Source organism: Octopus sinensis, linkage group LG13 (genome assembly GCF_006345805.1).
Source record: "Octopus sinensis linkage group LG13, ASM634580v1, whole genome shotgun sequence".
In the NCBI taxonomy this organism is placed as follows: domain Eukaryota; kingdom Metazoa; phylum Mollusca; class Cephalopoda; order Octopoda; family Octopodidae; genus Octopus; species Octopus sinensis.
Genome location: NC_043009.1, coordinates 18,666,542 through 18,691,042, shown reverse-complemented (window position 1 = coordinate 18,691,042; position 24,501 = coordinate 18,666,542). Strand labels below are relative to the sequence as shown.

Sequence of the window (24,501 nt, the reverse complement as noted above, 5' to 3'; positions counted from 1 at the left end):
ATCCCTGTTATATAATAGCTTCATTTTAATAGTTTCAGTATTAAAGTGAAAGTATCTGACATTCTTTCACGTTTGACACGTAATACTGAAATAGTAGAGAAGATATGATATTGCTGTGGGCTCGCCCTAGGCAAGAAGTTAAATTTTTTTGCCCATGACACCCCATGAACCCTAAGTAAGGCATGTGTAAAATTTGAATGAAATTGGTCACGTAGTTCTCAAGTTTGAGGGATTCACCCAGACAGACAGACAGACAGACACACATTCTCCATTTTATGTATATAGATATGCCAATAGCGCAAGCAATAATTCGTACTACGAAATTTCTAACGACACTCCACCCACTAAATGTAACAACATGTGAATCAGTGGTGATTTTCTTCCTCCATCTTCCCTTCTTTGCACTTTCCTCTATTTCTGAACAAGAGCTTTGCTCGAAACGTTAAATCCACTTTCCTTCCTTTCCTGAGCGTTTGATAATACATTACTTGTACCACGTCCTCTCGTTATTGTTTTTTTCTTGTTTGTTCTTTTTTTATTATTATTCTATATATACATACATACATACATATATATATATATGTAAACCCTTTTTTAAATAAGAAAATGGATAAAAAATGTACTTACATATGTTGATCTGTTGTATGAATTGTGTATAGAAGAAATTTACCAAATTCTTACATCAAAATATAAATCAAGAAACCATAGCCGAGAAAGTGCACTGACATGTGTTCACCTATTGAAGTAGACATTCAACCGATTTAAATGATTGCATGATACATAACACTGAAATTAGAATTAGAATTAAGTAAACTATAGCAAATAAACAACTTAATTGAATATAAACTCCTACATAAATTAAACTTAATTTTAAAGAGTGGAAAAAGAAGTATAAGTGCAATAAAATTAACTGTAGTACTAAATTAGCAAATAAATAATACACCAATAGCTTAATAATAATAATAATAATAATAATAATAATAATAATAATAATAATAATAATAATAAAAGTAACTTGATACAGTGAATAAAATAAGAATACTATTTTACACTGATGGAATGGTAAAGCTTAAATAGGTATAAGGAACTTAAATACATTAGAGAGTATTGACCTAATTTCAGATAGCATGTAGCTTTATTTCTTACAAGCCAGATTGAAAAGTTCAAAATATAAGGCTATTTTAAGTAACACTAACATCACACATGTGAACAATTTTGGTTTGGCTAATATTCTTTTCAGATGGTATCTGAAATATAGTTAAATTTTACCCTGATATTTTACCGGTAATTAATGCCAAGTTGCACACCAAGATGCATAATCAGCAATGTGCACTGGCTTGCAGTAAAAACACATGTAGGTACTGACAAAGAAAGATGTGATTAACTGTATAATAAAATCGGGATATGTAAATCTTTGTTCTCCTGATATTTATCAATTTATATATAATCAAAATAAGCAACAAGGATATCCTGAGGTAATGCAGTATGATCGTTTCATGCAACTCCATTTAATTGAACAATGCAATCATTACATCAATTTAAAATGCAGAGCAATCTTCAGTTGCACAAAGACATAGAATTTAATTAAATTAGAACAGATGGACACATTAGTATAATTATACCTAAAATCTCTAAGAAGTTAAGGAGATAGACAAAGAACATGCTGTCTCACTTCAGGATAGAAGTTACTAAGTTTTCAAGAAGATATACATTGTTACAGATTCTGTCTATCACTGATTTTTTTTATTTCTATGAGGTCAGTTTTAATTTATAGACTAGTTTATCAAATCCCTTGTATATTCAAGGCTGAGAGAAAAGAGAGTAGTATCTGTTAGGGGTAGGACTGAGGGAGCAGACAGACATCATAGTTGGTATCATCATAAAAATCAAGATTTATTAGAAGCAATATCATGAGGTTTAGTAAAGGAAAACTTAAAACAAGATGTTAGCTGACAATTAAGGGGGTTGCCCACTGGAACTCTAGAAACACATGAGAAGAATTATTATAAGAAGATATTTAAAAGCAGAAACAATCTGCCACCTAGTCTACTACCGGAAAATTTTGAAAAAGACTTATTTGATCTTATTGCTAATGTAAACTTCAAGGAACACCCACTTAGAAAAAACTTACATCTGATGAAACCAAATGAATTTATAAAGTCATTGCATAGCAAACCAGGCATTCTGGTCCCAGCAGATAAAACCGGAAACTTATATAGGCTTGACTATACCACCTATATGAAACTTGTAATGAAGGAACTCAATGCTAAATATAAAATAACATCAAAAAAGAATCTATTAGATATCAATTTGAAAGTCAAGGAAATTATGATGGAATACGACTTGGCAGAGAGAACAGAACCCTTAAAACCAAGTGAACCTAGGATTAACCTGAAAGACCACAAGAAGAACTTCCAGGATAACCCTACTGTAAGACTAATTTGCCTGACTAAGTCTGACATTGGTTGGCTTAGTAAGTCTATTCTTGACAATATTCTACCCCTCATAATTCCCAACCTAACTCTAAAATTATGGATTGATACAGATGAGGTAATTCATTGATTCAAATCCATTGATAACATTAGTAATTATTCTTTTATTCAATTAGACATTAATAGTTATTATTCAAGTATATTCCCTGTTCTTTTCAATAAATCTCTTATTTTTGTTAAAAACCTCTCTCTCATAACTAGGGATAAAATTGATAATATTCTGTTAGCTAGAACTACTATAGAATTTGAGGGCAAACTTTGGACTAGGGCTGATACCCCAGAAAAATTTGATATAGGTATGGACTCGAGTGACTTGGCCAAAATCACAAATCTAGTGGGTGCATATCTTTTAAGGTGCTTAAATAGGGAAATCCCTGAATTACAGGGAGGTCTATATAGGGATGGTGCTCTGTTCATCATCCCTAGTAACTATAAATCAATCATAGAAAGAATGAGAAAGAGAATTAGAAAATTTTTCAAAAACTTTAACTTAAGTATTACGTATGAATATAGCACTAAAGTAGTAAATTTTTTGGATGCTACTTTAAACAATAACTCTAAATTATATTACCCCTATAGGAAAAAAGGTGAGGTTACAAGATATGTGAATAAATTATCAAATCACCCGCTTTATGTATTAAAATCGGTAGTTAAAAGTATTTCTAGGAGAATTACTAAATTATCACCAGACATTGATATATTTAATTCTCATTCATACCACTATAATGTTGCTTTGTCTAAAGCGGGACATGACCAGGAAATTACTTTTCTCGGTTCTGTAAATTCAGCACCTTTTAATAGAGGAAAAAATGATAGTTTAAGTAAAGTCTACTAACTTACTTAGTTGTGAAAAGATACCAAATGATAACCCATCCTACAAACCCAACATTTTAAATGATAATAACAGTATGCTTTGATAGGAGACAGGATACTGAAACGAGTAAGAAGCTTAGGTTGAATAAGAAAGGTGACAATGAAAAAGAAATGGTTACTCCTCCAGATAAGGGATATACTAGAAATATATAAAAAACTATTAATCATGGCACGATTCTAAGGAGCAAGGATAGTACAAATATATCCCGCCCTTACTTACACAAAAGATTTAAAGGTAAGAATCTCATCTGGTTCAATATCCCATACAACTGGTCATTATCCACAAACATATATAGAAAATTTATGGTTATTTTAGAAAAAAAACTTCCCTACTTCTCATAGATATAATAGAATCTTTTCACATAAGACAGTTAGAATCTCATACTCTACTCTCCCCAATATCATTAAATAGGAAGAATATAAAATTAGCCAGAATGGTTGAAAATAATAATAATAATAATAATAATAATGATGATAATGATGACGACGACGAAAACGACGAAGATGATGATGATGATGATGATAATAATAATAGTAACATTAACAATAATAATAAAAATAACAACAATAGAAATAATAATAATTATATTAATAATAATAATAGTAGTACTGTCAACTATAACTTAAACCCCCAAAGTGAAAATAGTAGTACTGACGATGATGGGGTGAATAAAAGGAATAGTGGCAGCACTTCTAATAAAAACATTACATATATGGGCAGTACATATATGGGCATGGAAACTATTAGTATGCCTGATGATGCAGAGGTGATTCTATATGATAATACGATTGAAGTGGAGTTAGAAAGTAACAGATGTGAACATAACATACTTGATAATAGAATTATTAATAGCGAAAATGTTAACAATAAAAATAATTAAAATTTTAGTAATTCTAATATTAATAATAATAATTCTCCTAGTTGCAATTGTAGAGTTAAATCCTGCTGTCCATTATTAGGCTGATGCCTTACTCAGAACGTATATATAAATGCACAATAATAACTACAACTAATAATTATATTTACTTCGGTTGTTCGATTAATTTGAAACAGCACATATACAATCATGTATCATCCTTTAAACTTAAACATAAAGTGAGTTGTACATCATTATCCAGTAAGATTTGGAAATTGAAAGAAAGTGGGATTAGATTTAGCCTCAAATGGGAAATAATAATAAAAGCTCAGCCTTATAGAAATAGTAGATATGGATGTGAGCTTTGCTCTATGGAAACATTTGAAATTTTTAAGCATAAAGATAATGGAAACCTGGTTAATAATCAATTAGACCTTAAGGTATGATGTGTATATAGTGCCACCCGTACCTTCAAATATTTTAGAAAGTAGCACTTTATTGATTCTGAGTTTTAAAACCTCTAATGTACCTCTTTGTTTAAAATCAGTGCATAGGTAGCATGCCCTACAGCATTAATTTTTCCTTTAGTTAATATTGGGTATCAGTCATTATAGCCACAAGCTAATTAAGTAAATAAACAATTTTTAGTTTTAAATGATTGAATTATTCCATATTTTCTATAAATCTTCTTTATTGAAGTTGCTAAGTTGTATATATACTTCATCATGATTCTAGTGACTAAGCTATTTCATATCCTTTTCTATGGTGTTTCTGCCCTACCTGGTCATTTTAATACTTTATAATTGCCTTTAGACAAACCTAAATTTTTGTGCCCCTATAAATCCATACTTAGCTTATAAAAAACAATATGGGTATCTTCACAAATTAAAATTAAACTGCTTAGATTATAATTTAACTAATTTATAGTAAATTTTCTCTCTCACCTCAACGATAAATCTTCCTGGTAACCCTAAATTTTAACTTTATACAATAATAACATGTTGTTTAAAATAGTTTTAGTAACTAAGTTTTTTATCCCTTTCTTAAAGTGTTCTGTCCTCTTAATTTTGGTATTTATATTGGCTTTATACAAACAGCCCTTCTAATTAGTTACCCCTAAGAAACTGTAATATCATTTATGGATTAACACAAAATAACTTTTAAAATCTATATTATACCTCTTAATTTATTATTAGTATATAATTAACATGTCCTTTTAACAACAATTATTCTTTCAACCAATACTGGGTTTCAGTCCTGATTATAATAAGCTAAATAAGTTAATTAACAATTTTTAGTTCATAATACTTAAATTATTATACATTTTCTATAAATACTTGCTATTGAAGTTAATAAGGTATGGATATTTTATTATGGTTTTTAGTGATTAGGTTGTTTTTATTCCTTTTCTATGATGCTCTACTCTAGCTGATCATTAAAGCACCATCTGATCGTGGCCGTTTGCCAGCCTCGTCTAGCACCCGTGCCGGTGGCACATAAAAAGCACCCTCTACACTCATGGAGTGGTTGGCGTTAGGAAGGGCATCCAGCTGTAGAAACACTGCCAGATCAGACTGGGCCAGTTGAATCATCCAACCCATGCCAGCATGGAAAGCGGACGTTAAATGATGGTGATGATGATGATTATTATTATTATTATTATTATTATTATTATCATCATCATTATTATTATCATTATTATTTTATAGTAGCCTTAAATAAATCTAATCTTTGTACCCCTATTAATTCATACTCAGCTTATATAAGGTAATACCGATATCTCAACAACTTAAAATAGTTCAATTTAATTAAATCAGTATATAGTTAACATGTTCTTTAACCTTAGTTGCTCCCTTATTAAATACCAGTTAAATCCAATTGATCAATCTCCATAGAAACCATATAAGTTAATATTTAGATAAGTAATAAGTAAATAAATATTAAACTATTTCTTTGCAATTTTCTTTTCCTCCCTCTATTGTGGTAAAAATTTGGTATCTGCTCAAAATATTCAAAGAAGTTTTATCCTTTTGTTAAAATTTCATTCTTAATAATCTTGTTGATTACCCTAAATTTTAAGTTTATACAATAAGACAATATTGTTTGAAATGGTCTTTAGAAATTACTTGATTTATCTCTTTCTTAAATGGCTCTACCCTCCTGATCTTAGTATTTATAAGGGCCTTTATATAAATAACCCTTCTAAACAAGTACCACTAAGAAACTATAAATATCATGTAAGGAGTAACAATAAAAACTTCTTAAACCCCTTTGTCTTTAAAAAAAGATTAGTGTAAAATATGAATGTTCCATAACTTAAATATTCCTTTAGGCAATACCAGATATCTGTATTTTATTGATGTTAGCTAAATAAGTAAATATATAATTTTTAGTCTTATATATTTTGAATCATTATACTTTTTCTATAAATCTTCTCTATTGGTGTTAATAAGCTACATATACTTTACCATAGTATTAGTGATTAAGCTATTTTATTCCTTTTCTATGGTGTTCTGACCTACTTGATTATTCTATTTTATTTCTTTATTATTTTATAATTAGCTTTGATTATTTATAAAATTAAACTAATTTTTGTATCTCTATAAATTCATACTTAGCTTATATAAAACTATACAAATATATTCACTACTTATAAAAACTGCTTTGATTATAATTTTATTAATATATAATTAGCATGTTCCTTTACCTCAATACTCTTTTATTAATAACAGTATATACCAATTAATCAATATTCACAAATACCATCTGATGAGTTAGTAATTAGGTGTGTACTATATGTATAAATATTAAACTATTTCTGGATAATTTCTTTTCCTCCCTCTATTGTGGTAAAAGTTTGGTATATACTCAAAAGTATTTATAAATTTCTATCCTTTTATTATAATATTCTTCTTAATAATCTTCTGAATAACCCTAAACTTTAACTGTATACAATATAGCAACATTGTTTTAAATATTTAACTATAGTAGTACATGATAAGACTTCTCCTGTTTCATTATCAATGGTCTGCTAGTGGGAAACCTCCTTAATTGTCAGCTAACATCTTGTTTTAAGTTTTCCTTTACTAAACCTCATGATATTGCTTCTAATAAATCTTGATTTTTATGATGATACCAACTATGATGTCTGTCTGCTCCTTCAGTCCTACCCCTAACAGATACTGCCCTCTTTTCTCTCAGCCTTAGATATACAAGGGATTTGATAAACTAGTCTATAAATTAAAACTGACCTCATAGAAACAAAAAAATCAGTGATAGACAGAGTCTGTAACAATGTATATCTTTTTGAAAACTTAGTAACTTCTATCCTGAAGTGAGACAGCATGTTCTTTGTCTATCTCCTTAACTTCTTAGAGATTTTAGGTATAATTATACTAATGTGGGATCTTTTCGGTTTTGAACAGCAGTTTTTAACATAATTTCTAGGTAACTAAAAAATTTTAAACTTCATATACTGGTAGAATATGTTTATAAAACATCATTTTCTCTTGGCTTTATTGAGAAAATTCTATAGTTTGTAAGATATTTGTTGTTTTTTTTCTTCAAATTCTGCAATTTCAACCAATCAGTGATGTCTATTGAGTTAAAAAGCATTCTGTGATGTATGAATATGTCCCTTGTTTAAGAAACAGATTGGGTTTATTTACATTTGTGAAGAAAAAAAGATACCCTTCCCCCACTCCTAACCCTAACCCTAAAAGAGATTGAAATGCAATAGATCAATCCTAGGGTCATAATTATGGGTGAAAATTCCATATGACCATGCTAGAAAAAACTGCCGTTCAAACCGAAAAGATCCCTGTGTCCATGTGTTCTAATTTAATTGAATTCTATCTCTTTGTGCAGCTGAAGTTTGCTCTGCATTTTAAATTGATGTACTAATTGCATTGTTCAATTAAACGGATTTGCATGAAACGATCGTACTGCATTACCTCAGGATATCCTTGTTGCTTATTTTGATTTTAATCACCTTACTTTGAAATTGTATGGATAATACTGTACTAAATTCTGGTGCCTCAACTTAAGTACCATATTCATCTGAATCTAAATTTTTGCTGAACTCATGTACCATACCCTAAATATATATATATATATATATATATATATATAGTTTAGTCTAACCCTAAGTAATTGAGCTATGCTGCTTCTTTTCATAACTTCAACTACCTGCCCATTCTATACCTTAGTAATTACTTCTATCTAAAGCATCTCCTTTACACTTGTAACAATTGACTGTGATGTTGTTATGCCAGTCATTGAGTATGACACTTCCTGTGCAACTAGAATGATTACATGGATGACAAACCATATCCCACATCCATTAAAGGCACCAGCCTCTTTAATTTGTTCTCTTATTTGCTTTGGGAGTAAAAGTTACTTTTTACCATAGGCATTGAATCACTCTACACAATCAGCACTCATAGCCTTGCTAAGTCTTTGTTTAACCCAGGACAGCAGCTATTTCAAGGAGATAAGTTGGGGAGAAGGAGTCTGACAAAGGGTGACCACACCTATTTACCATTACTGGAAATACTATAACTTTAGCACATGTCTGAACATCCTAAGCCATGGCATGCCCAGGCCATTGTATAAAAGTTGTTGACTGTAGGAGGAGTACTTGATTTGTGGAAAGTGTCCATTCCACAAAAAGCTAAAGAGCAGATGGTCCAGTCTGATCTGATGTAAAATATGCCAACAGTCCAATGGCACTAGATATCAGAGGCAATGTGGGCATTTGCCACCTCTACCTAACTCTTTAGGGATAGCTTCCACTTGGTCCATTTCGGGATTAGACTGGCCACCCTCTTTGTCACTTCCCCTCAGTTCTTTTCCACTTGAATATCTGGACTGAACCAAATCCTGAACAATTTAACCAAACTGTCCACCCAGTACTCCATGACACTTTTAGATGACATGGACCTGCCTCTCCAGATGTCAAGCTGCACACACATCAACTTTTCTTGGTTAATTTTGGTTCCTGTCATCAACCTGTAGTCCCTTAGAGCTGTCCTGATGACTTCAATATACTTAGTGTCCAAGATTATGAAGTGACATTTACATACACAGACAAATATCTTTTGCATCCTAGTTTACATGGAATACTTCTCAAATTCTTCAATTTCCTCAATAGTGGCTCAAGAGTCAGTACATACAAAAGGTCTGGTATGTGACAACCATGACAGACTGAGAACAGGAGTCTAAAAGTTCCAATATGTGACTATTTACTTTGACCACCGAGTAGATATTATGTACTTTGTGGTGATCTAGCACCTGAAAGCAGGACTGAAAATGGCTGTTGTGAGAACAGCTGTCAAGAATTGGTGGTTGACTTTACCAATCTAAGTTGGTTGGAGCCCTACTCATGTCAGTTCTTTACCCACCTCTATAATGTATTGTGTGAAATGGAGGTTGTTGTGGACAGAGATGTTCAGGATAACACATGTCTATGCATCAAAATCAGATAACCAATGACAAACAGCAACATCTTCATGAATACCTTGGTCACAATCTTGGAGTCTGCGTTTAGCAGAGCTATGGGCTGAAAATTATCTATGTGGTCCCCCTTATTTGGGCCTTTTCTCAGTGGCACACCATGCTGTAAATATCTGTCAAGAGGTTGCTGAACAAGTCTGACTCATGAGAGTAAAGTTTGTAAGATAGACCCACCAAACTGCTTTAGATTAAAATTCTATGCTTTGAGTGGGAAAGAAATAAGGTAAATCTTCTCTGAGGAGCAGCTAACAAACTACAAAACAGCCTATCAGGAATCCCTGCTCTCTTTTTCAGTACATCAAAAACAAAGAAGGTTTACAGTCTTATAATTCATTTCACATCTAAGGTCTTGTAATATATTTCACTTTGCTTGATTAATGCTTTGTTGTGCATAAAATGTATATTGTTCTATTTTCATGCCTTCACTTCATCTTATTGCAGATCGATATTGCTTTCCACCATGGGAGCCAATAAATGGACATTATAATATATGGGGTGATGGTCTATTAGTGGAATTTGAATGTAACAAAGGATTTAACTTAGTTGGCGACTCTTTCGGAGCTTGTGATACTGAAGCTGGAATTTGGACTGTTTCCCCACCACTTTGCCTTGGTAAGTAGCTGTTTATTGTTACTTTTAGAAATCATTAATTTCCTCTGGAGTACTTTCCCATGTTTTAGGTCCAGTGATGGTGTTGTGAATTCATTTCTTAGAAAGAAATGTACTTCAAATACTATTTACAGATAGCAGCAAAAAGCGCATTGGATGCAGCACAGTAACAAGGAAAATTAATGCTATATTATTTAATTTCTCTTGTGAAGAAAAATATGCAAAAAGGAAAAACAGAAAAGAACTTCAAAAAACCTAATTTTCCCTATCATAAACTTGCGTACTTGAGTCTGATGCCTGCTGGCATTCCATACACGTAAGTGCATGCACATGTGTGAATGTATGCTGGCACACACACACACACACATGCTTGCACACACTCATGCACAAAGATTGCAGTAACAGTGTGGAAAATAAAATGAAAACAAAGTGGAATGAATAGTTGAATGAGGGGAAGAAAGTAGAAGTGCTCCAGATGGGTCAGGCTTAAGCTGAAAGTTAGTCAAAAAACGAAAATTGAAGGGAAAATGAGTCAAAAGAAAATGGGTTTTCATCTGTATCAAGTCACATTGAAATGTCTTGAGGCTATACACAGGAAATGTAGGGAAAAGAAATAGGTTTCATATGTATGAAAGCTACAAGAAAGGTAACTGAGCTAGTGTGCCTGATGGTGTGTGTGTGTTTATGTATGTATGTTTTTGTTGTCTTTTTAATTTAGAGTTAATCTTGAGTGGCTACCTGCTTGCTACCAAGGTTGTGAAAGAAAAACGCCTCTTGTTTTGTTTATTATTCTCTAAATCTTAAGAAGACTTTGCTGATATTTATAGTCCCAGATATACTGTGATCATTTATAGTATATGAATTTAAGAGTAGTGTGTTCTCTCCTCAAGAACCCAAGTTCAGCCATGCTTTGCTCCACACGGACTGTTACATATCCTGTTGCTCCAATTACCAATAGGTATGAAATTGAAAGTGCATCTTGGGTACAAAATTTGCAAACTCCTTATCAATGGTCCATAGATGTCTACTTCTTTTTCTAACCACACTGGTGTCCAGAGGTAACTGATTTCCACAATGGAGCATATCTTTTCTTTGTGGTTCCACACAACTATATTTGGCCAGTTGTGCCAGATATTATTGTGGCTATTTTAAATTTTAAGTTCCACCAATGTATTCATCAGCCTCAATATAGTCAACTTTTTCTGTTGATTTTTTCTTTTTGTTATCCTGTACCAGACTGTTCTGGCCAAGCATCTCTCATTGTTGGCAACGATATGGTTGATGTCTTCAGTCTTGGTCTTGCACTATATACGTTTATTGTCTGTCAATGTTTTCTACCTTTTATGCTGCAGGCACTTAAATTGCATGGAGGTAGTCTTCAAAGTGGTATGGCATTCACTTGTCAGTAATCCATGCTAAGCTTTTGATATGATCAATTCCTTTTATGGTTTGTGCCTTTCGTGCAAAGTACTCATGCACTATCTTCTTAGTGAACTGGTCCATTTGTTTTTACTTTGTTTTTATTTTGTTTTTATTTTGTTCTTTTCATAAATATACTTTACCAATGCATCTTTTGGAGAAATCAGTATCAGCTCTTATTCCGTGCCTCTCCTCAACCACATTAGCTACTCTGATTATGTTGTTAATTTCATGGTCACAAAGTTGAGGAGAGGCATGGAATAAGAGCTGATACTGATTTCTCCAAAAGAAGCATTGGTAAAGTATATTTATGAAAAGAACAAAATAAAAACAAAATAAAAACAAATGGACCAGTTCACTGAGAAGATAGTGCATCTCTTCAGGTGGCTTATGACCTCCTTTGCTGACACTATGCTCTCATCCATCAGGATGTTATCGATATAGGATGGTCTTGAGAATTGTCACCATAATCGTCGGTGCTGAATTCAGCCCAAATCCCAACCTGGTCAGGCCCTTATACCTTACCAACTGATATTTCTACAGTCTCACAGCCACATGTAGCTGCAGGTATGCCGACTTCAAGTCAACGATTGTGGAGGCCCCCGCCATCTGCCTCCACTCTCTCAAGGTTTTGCTACAAATGTCCATAGCTTCACCGCCCGTATGGCACAATACATGGTCGTTCAGCTCCCGGAAATCCAATACTGGCCTGACTTTATGTTTTGTTAACTGCATTACTGCCATCAGCTGTAGCACTCTGGTCTTCACTTCCTCCTTCTAAGGAATCAAAACATCTTCCTTGATTCACCGGTCCACCTCTACCTCGAACTTGCTTCTGGCATCCCCTTTCAGGGTATGCTGATAGCAGCCTACTGCATTCTTCAATGTTGGAGGATCTCCCTTCCAGTGGAATTCCACTGTCCACTGCTGACCATCGAACACAGCTTGAAAATCTTTGTCTGTGATGGTGTGTGCAGCACATATTTCTTCGCAGCTCTCACCACTCTCCTGTCCCATCCTGGGTGATATATTATACCAAAAACATCCTCGACCAGTGAGATGTGGCCCCTCTCTGCTATGGTCTTGATGCCTCTCCACAACCCCATTGCCACTTGGCCAGCATGCCACCCTGAAGAAACAGCTGATATGCCACTTGTCGAGCATTTCCCACAGCACCTCCGAGCGAAATGCAGTGCCATTGATCACAAGCAGCTCATCCACAGGGCCTCATTCTTGGAATACCTCATTCAGTATTCTTGTGATTTCCTCCCTGGTCCCCGTCTTCATCTCCCTCCATATGGCCGACTGCCTCAGTCTGCAGTCGACCATCGAGAGGTATGTCCCCTGCTGGTAGTGCGTCACGTCCACTGCCAATCGTTTCCAGTTGTGTTCCATTGGAATGCTTCCTGCCTCATGCACACCCAGATTGGGGTCAATGGACAGGCACCTGTCGCAGCTCCCAACTACTCTTTCTTTCAACATCCACGTGCTATCATGATCTCCAAGGTTCATTCCACGTCCACGTGCGCTATCCATTGTTCTACCGTCTCACACGTCTGCTCTGATGTGCTGTTCGCTGCTGACTGACCCTCATGCTTTTCTAAATGCCATGTGTCCACTGTGGCACTTCCGGTGGGATCCACAGGCCCCACTCCCGACTGGACATGCCTATTCCCTCACTTCCGATCCTTCCCTACAACACAGCCTGGCTCATAACACCACATTATGTAAATAATATTTCTTCCTTCTTGGTGTTTACTGGTTACTCCAATGCAAGAACCAAAAAAAAAAGAATAGAAACAAACAAACAAAGCGTGCAATATGCAACACAGATGGTAGAACAGAGTGGTGACATTTAGTAGAGATGACCTGGAAGTTGTTCCACTTCGATTACTATCACAAACAACAGTAACTTTCTTGTTGATTGGTTAAAATTATCCAAATACGACAACTTTAACACAAAATAACTTCTAAAATACGAAATTTTGTTAAAAATGCTGAAAGTAAACCATGTTCAGTGTGAGAAATTACACCAGTATACGAAGTTTCAAACTGTTTAGTTAAAAAATTAATTTTAAAAATCTGTGATCGAAACTGAACAGATCCAAGTTTTGGAAATACGGTTTCTTTTACGACTGCAGCTAGAAAGAATTTGTTTACCTGTTGGGCTGTTTTCGTTCTGTTCCTCGGTTGCATTGTTGTTGATGTGTCCAGCCATATTGTCTGTAGTAATTCTCTGCATGGTAAATTCAAGTTTCAGTCAAAGATCACTACGATCGGGAACAAAAGGCTCCCTCAATTAATTCATCTAAAGATTAACCTGTTACTTAATGGGGCTGATAGTTGTGGCTTCAAAGCTGGAGTTGGTATTCATCATATTTTCAATAAATAGTTTCCCATGTCAAATAGTTGTTTTGGGATTGTATGGGAGATGGTCAGGAAGAGAGTGCTTCCTGAAGAGCTCACTTCCAACATGCTGGAGGTTGTTCTCTTCACTTTTTAGGGCTAGGTCTATGTATCTATTTTTGCTGCTGTTGTTTAGCAGGTACTGCCTGAGAGAGACACTACGACATTAAAAGGGTGTCTGCCCTGATCTGAACCCTCTACATTGGTAGAGCCAGTCAATATCACTCTTTCTATAGAAGTCACCAGTTGATGTTAGGATTGTGTGGGTTTTAATGTCTATACAAACAGTCTAAGTATCTCATGCGTTGATATCAATACTAGTACTGAAAAATGCATTGTGGGATGTTGTCATATTGCAAGAGGAGATCTCCAACTGCCATATTTGTCGAAGTAGTTATCACTATACAATGGAGACAACCAATTTGAGCACGAAAAAACACATTTTTTGCATTATCATTTTCATGTCAAAATAATTTGGATCTTTTCAGTTTGAACAGCAGTTTTTTTCTAGCGGTGTCATATGAAATTGTCACTCATAATTATGACCCTAGTATCCATCTATTGCATTTCAATCTCTTTTAGGGTTAGGGTTAGGGTTAGGGGTGGGGGAAGGGTATCTTTTTTTCTTCACAAATGTAAATAAACCCAATCTGTTTCTTAAACGAGGGACATATTCATACGGCACAGAATGCTTTCACCTCAATATACGGTCATTCATTGGTTGAAATTGCAGAAATTGAAGAAGAAAAAAAAACAAATATCTTACAAACTATAGAATTTTCTCAATAAAGCCAAGAAAATGTTTTATAAATACATTCTAGCAGTATACAAAGTTTAAAATTTTTTAGTTACCTAGAAATTATGTTAAAAACTGTCATTCAAACCGAAAAGATCCTATTTGATTGTTTAAACATGTTTGCTTGATTTCTAATTCATAATTTTAAGCTCTGTTAAAGTCGCCTTGTTTTATATACATTTGTACCATTGATAAACAAAAACATTGTTGAAACTAGTTAGGTATGTATGTAAATAACTCTATTTAAAAACAACTACACGTTTTTCAAATTCATATACATCTTCAAACCCCCAAAACAAATATATATATATATATATATATATATATATATATATATATATATATAAGAATAGTATTGTCATCTTGTACAGCCTTTAACTTTTGGGTTATTTTTTTTTTTGTGTCACTTTGACATTTCCTGTAGGTGGCAGTATAGTTGCATAAAAAACAGGAATTTCCTTTGTCAATATAAACAATATTTCATTTTGGGATTTAGTTTGCAAGATTCTTTATATGAGTTTGTGTGTTCGCATATTCTGTTGTGTCTGGGGAGAGTCATTTTCTTTTTGTACCTTATAATTTAACACACTCACTGGTAAAATTTCCACTTATTTTTATTTTCCTAAAATTTTCGTTTCGTTTAAAAAAAAATAATAATAAAAAATAAGAATATTTTTATTTCTATTTTATTTATTTATTTATTTTTGTATGTAAGCCTATGGATATGAAAATAACTGATCAACACACAGACGGATAGGTACATGGGTTATAAGAACAGACAAGCATACATACACAAATGGAGACTGACACACATGACCATATATACACTCACACTTTACTCCACACGAGGACACATATGGAGACATGGGTACACACATATAGAGATGCACATCCATACATACAAACATGGTACATAGTTGCATAATACACACACACACACACACAAGGAGACAGAGGTGCATACATATACAAACACACGCTCACACACACACACACATACATAGGAAATATACAAACACGGACATGCAAGCATATGAATATGCAGGATACGTACATACAGATGCATACACATATATTTGTACATATACATACACATGCATGCACATATACATATACATACACACACACACACAGACCAACACACATGTGTGCAAGCAAACAAAAAGACTATTGAAAAGGTTGCAAGATGCAACGAAAATTTGAGGAAAATAAAAATAAGAAATAAGTGGAAACTTTACTGGTGAGTGAGTTAAATTATTAGCCACAAAGGAAAATGACTCTCCCCAGACACAACAGAATATAAACATTTCTTTCATTTTTCTGCTTTTTTGTATGTTTCTCTGCATTAGTGAAGAAACATTAAGAAAATGGATATAGAAGCATGCTGTTATCTGCATAATTAAAACAGCGAAATGTGACCAGCGCATCAACAATGAAACTGTTGATGCACAGGTTTTGGATTTGGAGGAATGATTTTCCACATTCAGCAATTTAATGCAAACACTTCTTTTGGCTAAATTCCATTCCCATGTCAGCTGAAAATGTTGCAAATAACTCCAGTTATTTTTTGGCATTGTATATTTTTTATCATAGAACTTCAGATTATCCACAAACCCTAGCATGTAGCCATTAGATTTTTGTAGCAGAAATGATGGTGAATTTAAAGCCAAAATAAATGGGATTACAGAAAGACTACTTCCTTGAAATAATCCCTTTGACATATTTATAACATCAGAGATGATAGTTCTGCTGTCAGTTGTGAGTGTGTGGATTGTTGACCAGGCTTTTATGAGCCTTTCTATGGCAGCAGCTAAAATATCAGATACTTTTGCCATGTGTAGAGACATGAGTAGGAAATAGAGTCAGATACTTTCCTATAGTCAACCGAGGTTTCTGCAGAGTTTTCATACTTTGGAGAGTACAGCTTTGTTTATTAAAAATTGTTTGGCACATCCTTCTTTTGACCTGCCTGCTTTTTGGTCACTATGCTGTTGTACTCACAAAGATCCAGCTATAATTGGTTGAAACAATTTTTGTACAACTTGTATGTAATGTATGCAAGTAAGGGCCAATAGTTTTCTGGTAACTTGATGATTTCATTCTAGGCTACTAGATTTGTCCATGTTATAGCAAGCCAATCTGGTATAACAACCTGGCCTTCTGTAGTCTTTTTTAATTTTTTTTTTGTCTTGCAAGTTACTTGGTGACCCTGTCAGTGCAGGTGCCACTTAAAAAGCATCCAGTCCACACTGTAAAGTGGTTAGTGTTTGGAAGGGCATGCAGCTGTAAAAACCTTGCCAAAGCTGATCTTGCCTATGCTTGTGCCAATGTATAAAGCACGCAGTCCACTCTGCTGAGTGGTTAGTGTTAGGAAGAGCATCCAGCCATAAAAACCCTGCCAAAACAGACACAGAGATCTGTTGGCGCAGGCTTCTGGCAGGCCAGCTTCTATCAAACTGTCAAACCCATGCCAGCATGGAGGGTGGATGTTAAATGATGATGATGACAAAAGTGGTTTTTTGTAAAATGTCAGCTTCTTTTATCAGAATGCAGCTTTTAGTCACTTCCAGATACCTTCCCATGATGCACTTTGCTTATAGCTATGGTGAAAGTTTCAGGATCAGTTGTATATGTTTTACTGTGCATATTACAGTATTCTTTCCTAACTGTATTTAACCACAACATATTAACATTGAAACTTCTCTTTTCATACCACAATTTAGTGGAACATCATTTATATTTTAGTGGAATATTGTACCACAGTTCATTTGAAATATCTACCACAGCTGAGTAGAATTTTATACCAAATTTTTTTAAAACATTATATCACATACACTAAAATTCTATCTTAACATAATATTGCAGATTACTAGACTATCAAGTTAATCTCACTATTCAATATAATATCATGCTAGAATTCAGTAGAACATATCACAATTCAGTAAAACATTATAATTCATTCAAACATTATACCAAAATTCAGTAGAATACTATACCAGAATTATGTAAAACATTATGCCACAACTCAGTAGATAAGTAAAGCACAATTCTCTAAAATATATTACAATTCAATGGCACATTATATGGCAGTTTAATAGGCTGTTCTATCACAATTGATGTGAACTTTATACCACAATTCACTTGAATGTTATACCACAATACATTTGAACAATATTCCATAATTCATTTGAATATTATAGCAAATACATTTGAACCATTTATGACTGACTATTCTTTACAACAATTAAGTGAAACATTATACCATAAATCAGTAGAAAAATAATATAACTTTTCCATTGAATATGATTCCACAAATCAGTAGAATAGTATACTGTAATTTTGTTTAACATGATACAGGATTTTGCTCACAATGATACAGAATATTCTACCACATTTCTGTTTGACATTATCCTAAAATTCTATAAAGACTATCCAAAAATTATACGACAATTTCTTGTAACATTATACCACATTTATTCTGTTTATACCATAAGCCAGAAAAACACAAAATAGTTGCATATTTCATCAAAATTAAGTGGTACAATATGTCACAATTCAGTATAATATTGCACTAGAATTCAGTAAAACATTATACCACAATTGAATATATTATTATAACACAGTTCAACAGAAAGTTATACCACATTCAAAACGTTTGTATATCATTGCACCACTGAGTTGAATATTGTGCCATTGTGATGTTACTATATATCTTGCAAGATAGAAAAGAACAGAGAAAAAAGAAAAAGAGCAAGCTCTACTAAGAGGAAGTATTTGGGAGGGGAAGGTGGAGGTGTCTTGCTTATAGATGAGATATATGACTGAAGGAGATAAGAGGAAGGAAGTGACGGGGGTGCTAGAATAAACTCTCAAGGAACAAGAAGGTGAGCATAAGAGAGGACATGGATAATGGAACACTATATCACATTGCCATATGACAAATCAGTAGAAAAATCTACTCAACTCCATAGAATATTATGTCACTATCCAGTAAGATAACAGCAAAATTTTGGTTGAAACTTATACCACAATTCTGTTTAACATTATGTCCCCATTTCACCAGAACACTCTACTACTATTCAGTTGAACTTTAACACAAAATTATACAAGAATTCAGAGCAAAATGATGCCATAATTCAGTAGAAGATCATTTCATGATACAGCAGAAATATACATCAAATTTCATTGAAGCATTACACCACAACTTAAACGACAATTCTCTTAAATATTATATTGCAGGTTAGTGGAATATTATATTACAGGTTGGTGGAATGTAACTCCACAATCCAGTTATCCATTTAACCAATATTCATTTGAATAGAATAGAATCCATCTGAGACTTTTACCACAATTTTGCAGAAAAAATACTGCAATTCAGTGGAATCACAATATAATATTGTAACACAAACCTGAAGACTGTTAAAACACACTTGTGTAAAACATTATCTCAAAACTCTGTTTATCATTGTACAATAAGTCAACATAACTTTATACCACAATTCAAAAATTGGTATAAAATTTTACCATAATACTCTTTCATATCATACCACAATTCAGAAGATTGTTATACTATAATTTATTACAAAATCACACTGCAATATTGTCAATATTATACCATCATTTAAAACAGCAAGCTGGCAAAATGCTTTACATTCTGAGTTCAAATTCTGCTGAGGTTAACTTTGCCTTTCATCCCTTTGGGGTTGAGGAAATAAGTACTAGTTGAGTACTGGGGTTGATATAATTGAATTATCCCCCCCCAACTGAAATTGCTGGCCTTGTGCCAAAATTTGAAACCAGTATTGTACCATAATTTGGCAGAACTTTATATAAAAATTCACTAAGAATTTATTCCACAATCAAATTTCAATAGATTCCTTAACCATAATTCTGGAAAATATACCATATTTCAGTCAAAAATTTTACCACAATTCCCTCAAAGATTATAATACCATTTATTAGATCAGTAAACCAAAATTCTGTTTAACTTTTCATGGGCTGGCAGGATCCTTTGGGACCCCAGCAACTTTTAAAAGTTATGCAACTTTTACATTTTTTATTTAAATGATTTTATATCTCATGACTTTTATCATCAATATTTTAAGTGTTAAAACTTTCCAGTCATCTGGATGTTATAGCATAAAATATGGTCATTGGCCCAACTGGAGCCCATTGGCCTTCTGTGAAATTATTTTTTCTGTTCTTTTGTAAGATATTCTGATGAACTATAAGTCAATTTTCTTTGTATTAGTACTGGTGTGAATCAATACACTAAATAATTTTGTTTTATTTTGTATTTAGTGCTATATGTATAGTTTATAAAACTATAAAAAAATGCACTAAATTTCTTATTCTGAATCATACACTCACACATAGATACAAGATTAAACGAATATTACTTTATGGATAGTGTGAAACTATGCAAAAATAAGAGGGGACCTCAATTCCAACCCCACCGGCCCCTGGAGGGTTAACGTAATGTACCTCAATTCAGTAGAAAACTATAGCAGAAAATTATATTGTATATTATGCTGCTAGTCAATAGGATAATTGTACCTGTATGATGCATGTGTGTGAACTGCCATGCTACACGGCAGTGAAACATGGGCCATGACTGCTGAAGACATGCATAGGCTCGAAAGAAATGAATCTAGTATGATCCGCTGGATGTTTAATGTCAGTGTGCACACATAGCAGAGTGTAAGCATCCTGAGAGAAATGTTGGACATAAGAAGCATGAGAGACGACTGCACTGGTATGGTCACGTGCTACGTATGGATGAGGAGAGCTGTGTGAAGAAGTGTCACTCCTTAACAGTGGAAGGAATCCATGGAAGAGGGAGACCCAAGAAGACATGGGATGAGGTGGTGAAGCATGACCTTTGAATGCTGGGCCTCACAGGTGCAATGACAAAAGAGCAAGACCTCTGGAGATATGCTGTGATTGAGAAGACCCAGCAAGGAAAATGAGACCACAGCCGTAGCCTACACCAGTGTCACATAACCAACCCATTTAAAAAGTACCTTTGACTCATTGGGTGACATGCCATGCTTGAGGAGACCTATTGTGTCAAGTAAATCAAAATCAAATGGAAATTGTAGTTGTGGCCGATACCAGTGCTGGCGGCACGCAATAAGCACCATTCATGCATGGGTCATTGCCATGCTCCCCATGACTGGCTCCCCATGCCGGTGGCACATAAAAAGCAGCATCCGAATGTGGTCAATGCCAGCCCCCGCCCTGACTGGCTCCTGTGCTGGTGGCCTGTAAAAAGCACCAACCGAATGTGGCTGATGCCAGTGCTACTTGATTGGCTCTCATGCTGGTGACACGTAAAAAGCACTCACTACACTCTCGGAGTGGTTGGTGTTAGGAAAGGCAGGCAGATGTAGAAACATTGCTTGATCGAATTGGAGCCTGGTGTGGCTTTCTGGCTTGCCAGTCCCCAGTCAAACCGTCCAACCCATGCCAGCATGGAAAACAGACATTATACGATGATGATGATGATGATGATGATGAAATCCTTTTAAATCTGTATGATAGATCTGTCGAATATTATATGACAATTATATAGATAATTAACACAATTCAGTAGAAGATCATACCACTATTTATTTGAACATTGTAGCACAATTCAGTAGAATATCATATGACAGTTAGGATGTTGTACCAAAAACCTATTCAACATTATACCACAACTCAGCAGAATATTACATCACGGTTCATTAGAAACTTATACCATACTTCTATTTCATATAATTCTACAATTAAATAGAATATTATATCACAATTAGATAGAAAATTATACTGAAATTAAATTGAATATTATATTGTGACTTTGATATATTATAACACAATTCAGTAGGAATTTATGAAATTTATACCAGAATTTATGATAGAAAATGTGATTTTCAGCCAATTAGATTCCCTGCTTTAAGGGGTCCTGTAACTCGAGTCAGTATTTACATTTTTTTCTTTTTTGTAATTTACTCCATCAATGAACAAATGTATATGTATGTGTATGACTGCATTGAAATTTGTACAAGAATTCACTTTGAAATTTACAACAGTACATTTGAAAATTATACTGGAATTCAATTGAATACTACACAAGTTAGGGGAACATTATACCATAATATATCATCAAAATTTATGAATAAGATATTCTACAAGTTGGCATGGTTTTCACAGTATGAACTAGGTGCTTTTTTAAGTGGCACCTACCCTGGCGGGGTCACCAAGTAACTTTGCAAGACAAGCCATCTTTGAGAGGGGAGGGGGCACTGGAGGTGGTCTTGTGTCAGAAGATGAAAGGTTAGAGTAAGACAGGGAGACAGAAACGGGTGTGTTGCTGTAGAGGAGGTACATGGTTACCCAACAAGAGAGAGAGAGAGAGAGAGAGAGAGAGAGAGAGAGAGAGAGAGAGAGAGAGAGAGAGAGAGAAAGAATATGAGTTAACAAGAATGAGGGCAGAGACAGGTTTGCTGCTGAAGAGGAAGGACATGGTTACCTAGTGAGAGAAGGAGAGTTAACAAGAAAGTGATGTGCTGCTGTACAAGAGATACATGGTTACCTAGCCAGAGGTAAGAGCAATAAAAGGGGGGAGAGTGAGAGTGATCAAGAATGAGGGCAGAGACAGGTTTGTTGCTGAAGAGGAGGGACATGGTTACTCAGCGAGAGGGAAGAGAGAGAGAGAGAGAGAAAGAATATGAGTTAACAAGAATGAGGGCAGAGACAGGTTTGTTGCTGAAGAGGAGGGACATGGTTACTCAGCGAGAGGGAAGAGAGAGAGAGAGAAAGAATATGAGTTAACAAGAATGATGTGCTGCTGTACAAGAGATACATGGTTACCTAGCCAGAGGTAAGAGCAATAAAAGGGGGGAGAGTGAGAGTGATCAAGAATGAGGGCAGAGACAGGTTTGTTGCTGAAGAGGAGGGACATGGTTACTCAGCGAGAGGGAAGAGAGAGAGAGAGAGAGAAGGAGACAGCAAGAGCAGGAGAGGGATGATGGTAAATGTCAGGGTATACTCGCAAGGAATGGGGATCAGGGCACAGATGGGATTGTAGATTAAGGAAGAGAGAGATGAATGGTGGCAGGGTATTACCAAGACGTTGTGAGTAGGGAGTGGGGGTGGGGAATGCTGTGGCTGGTGAGAATCTGGGTACAAAGAGGAGGAGGGATGGGGAACCAACAATATACTGAGCAGGGATAGTGAAGACTGGATTGGGGAGTAGGAGATGACTCCTTACTCTTTTACTTGTTTCAGTCATTTGACTGTGGCCATGCTGGAGCACCACCTTTAGTTGAGCAAATCGACCCCAGGACTTATTCTTTGTAAGCCTAGTACTTATTCTATCGGTCTCTTTTGCCGAACAGCTAAGTTACGAGGACATAAACACACCACCATCAGTTGTCAAGCGATGTTGGGGGGACAAACAGACACACACACACACACACACACACACACACACATATATACACACACATATATACAACGGGCTTCTTTCAGTTTCCGTCTACCATATCCACTCACAAGGCTTTGGTCGGCCCAATGTTATAGTAGAAGACACTTGCCCAAGGTGCCACGCAGTGGGACTGAACCTGGAACCATGTGGTTTGTAAGCAAGCTACTTACCACACAGCCACTCCTATGCCTAGTTTATAAAAAGAAAATGTGAGGAAGAGAAGAGAAACAGCTTGGGTAAGGGGGATGTTGTTTGCTTTGTTGGGGTAGGGTGTGTTAAAATTTTATTTTTGCATGTGGGTGGAACACAATACTTCTAGAACTCAGGTTTGCTGACGTGGGTGAGTCTTCTCTAGAACCTCATATCACCAGATATCTCAGTCCATTGTCATTTCCTCCTTGAGCCCAACATCCTGAGATTGGTCCTCACCACTTCATCTTATGTCTTCCTGGGTCTCCCTCTTCAATGCGTACCAGGCACTTTCAGTGACCAGCACTTCTTTATACAGCTGTCATTATTCATACACATCACATATCCAAACCAATGTAGTCGCCTCTCTTGCATCCTGCATTTGATTCCTCTCATGCCCAACTTTTCTCTCAACACTGCTTTGTTGTTCATGCACATTGATACTGTGCATCCATCAGAGCATACTGCCTTCATTCCTCTCTTGTATGCATGTCCTCTACATTCAGAGCCTATGTCTCACTACCATGGAGTATTACTGTTTATACACAAGCATCATGCAATCTACCTTTCACTCTGAGGGTTCTTTTGTTGCCAACAGCGGTAGTACCGCTCTGAACTTTCTCCATGCTATTCATATTCTAGAAACAATAGTTTCAGAGCATCCACCCCCATTGCTAATTTGGTTACCTAAGTGACGGAAACTATCTACTATGTCAAGAGAGTCTCCTGGGCATTTGATAGAGTCTAATGCTTGTGTGTCCTTAGTGCTTATTGTTCCTTTACATCTGCCACACATGAAGGTGACCTTATCTGTTAATTTACATGTGATTTCACTGCATCTCTTATGTGTCCTTAGCTTACACTTGGTATAGTGAATGG

The 24,501-nt window shown here is 34.9% G+C and overlaps 1 protein-coding gene across 1 annotated transcript in view; it reads left to right on the top strand.

The window, feature by feature from the left end:
* Nucleotides 1-24,501, top strand: part of LOC115218511 (sushi, von Willebrand factor type A, EGF and pentraxin domain-containing protein 1-like) — a 322,239-nt gene that overhangs the window by 77,205 nt on the left and 220,533 nt on the right. Inside the window, exon 2 of the mRNA XM_029788371.2 lies at nucleotides 10,178-10,348. Coding sequence (XP_029644231.1) covers nucleotides 10,178-10,348 — 171 coding nt within the window. The remainder of the gene's footprint in view (nucleotides 1-10,177; nucleotides 10,349-24,501) is intronic.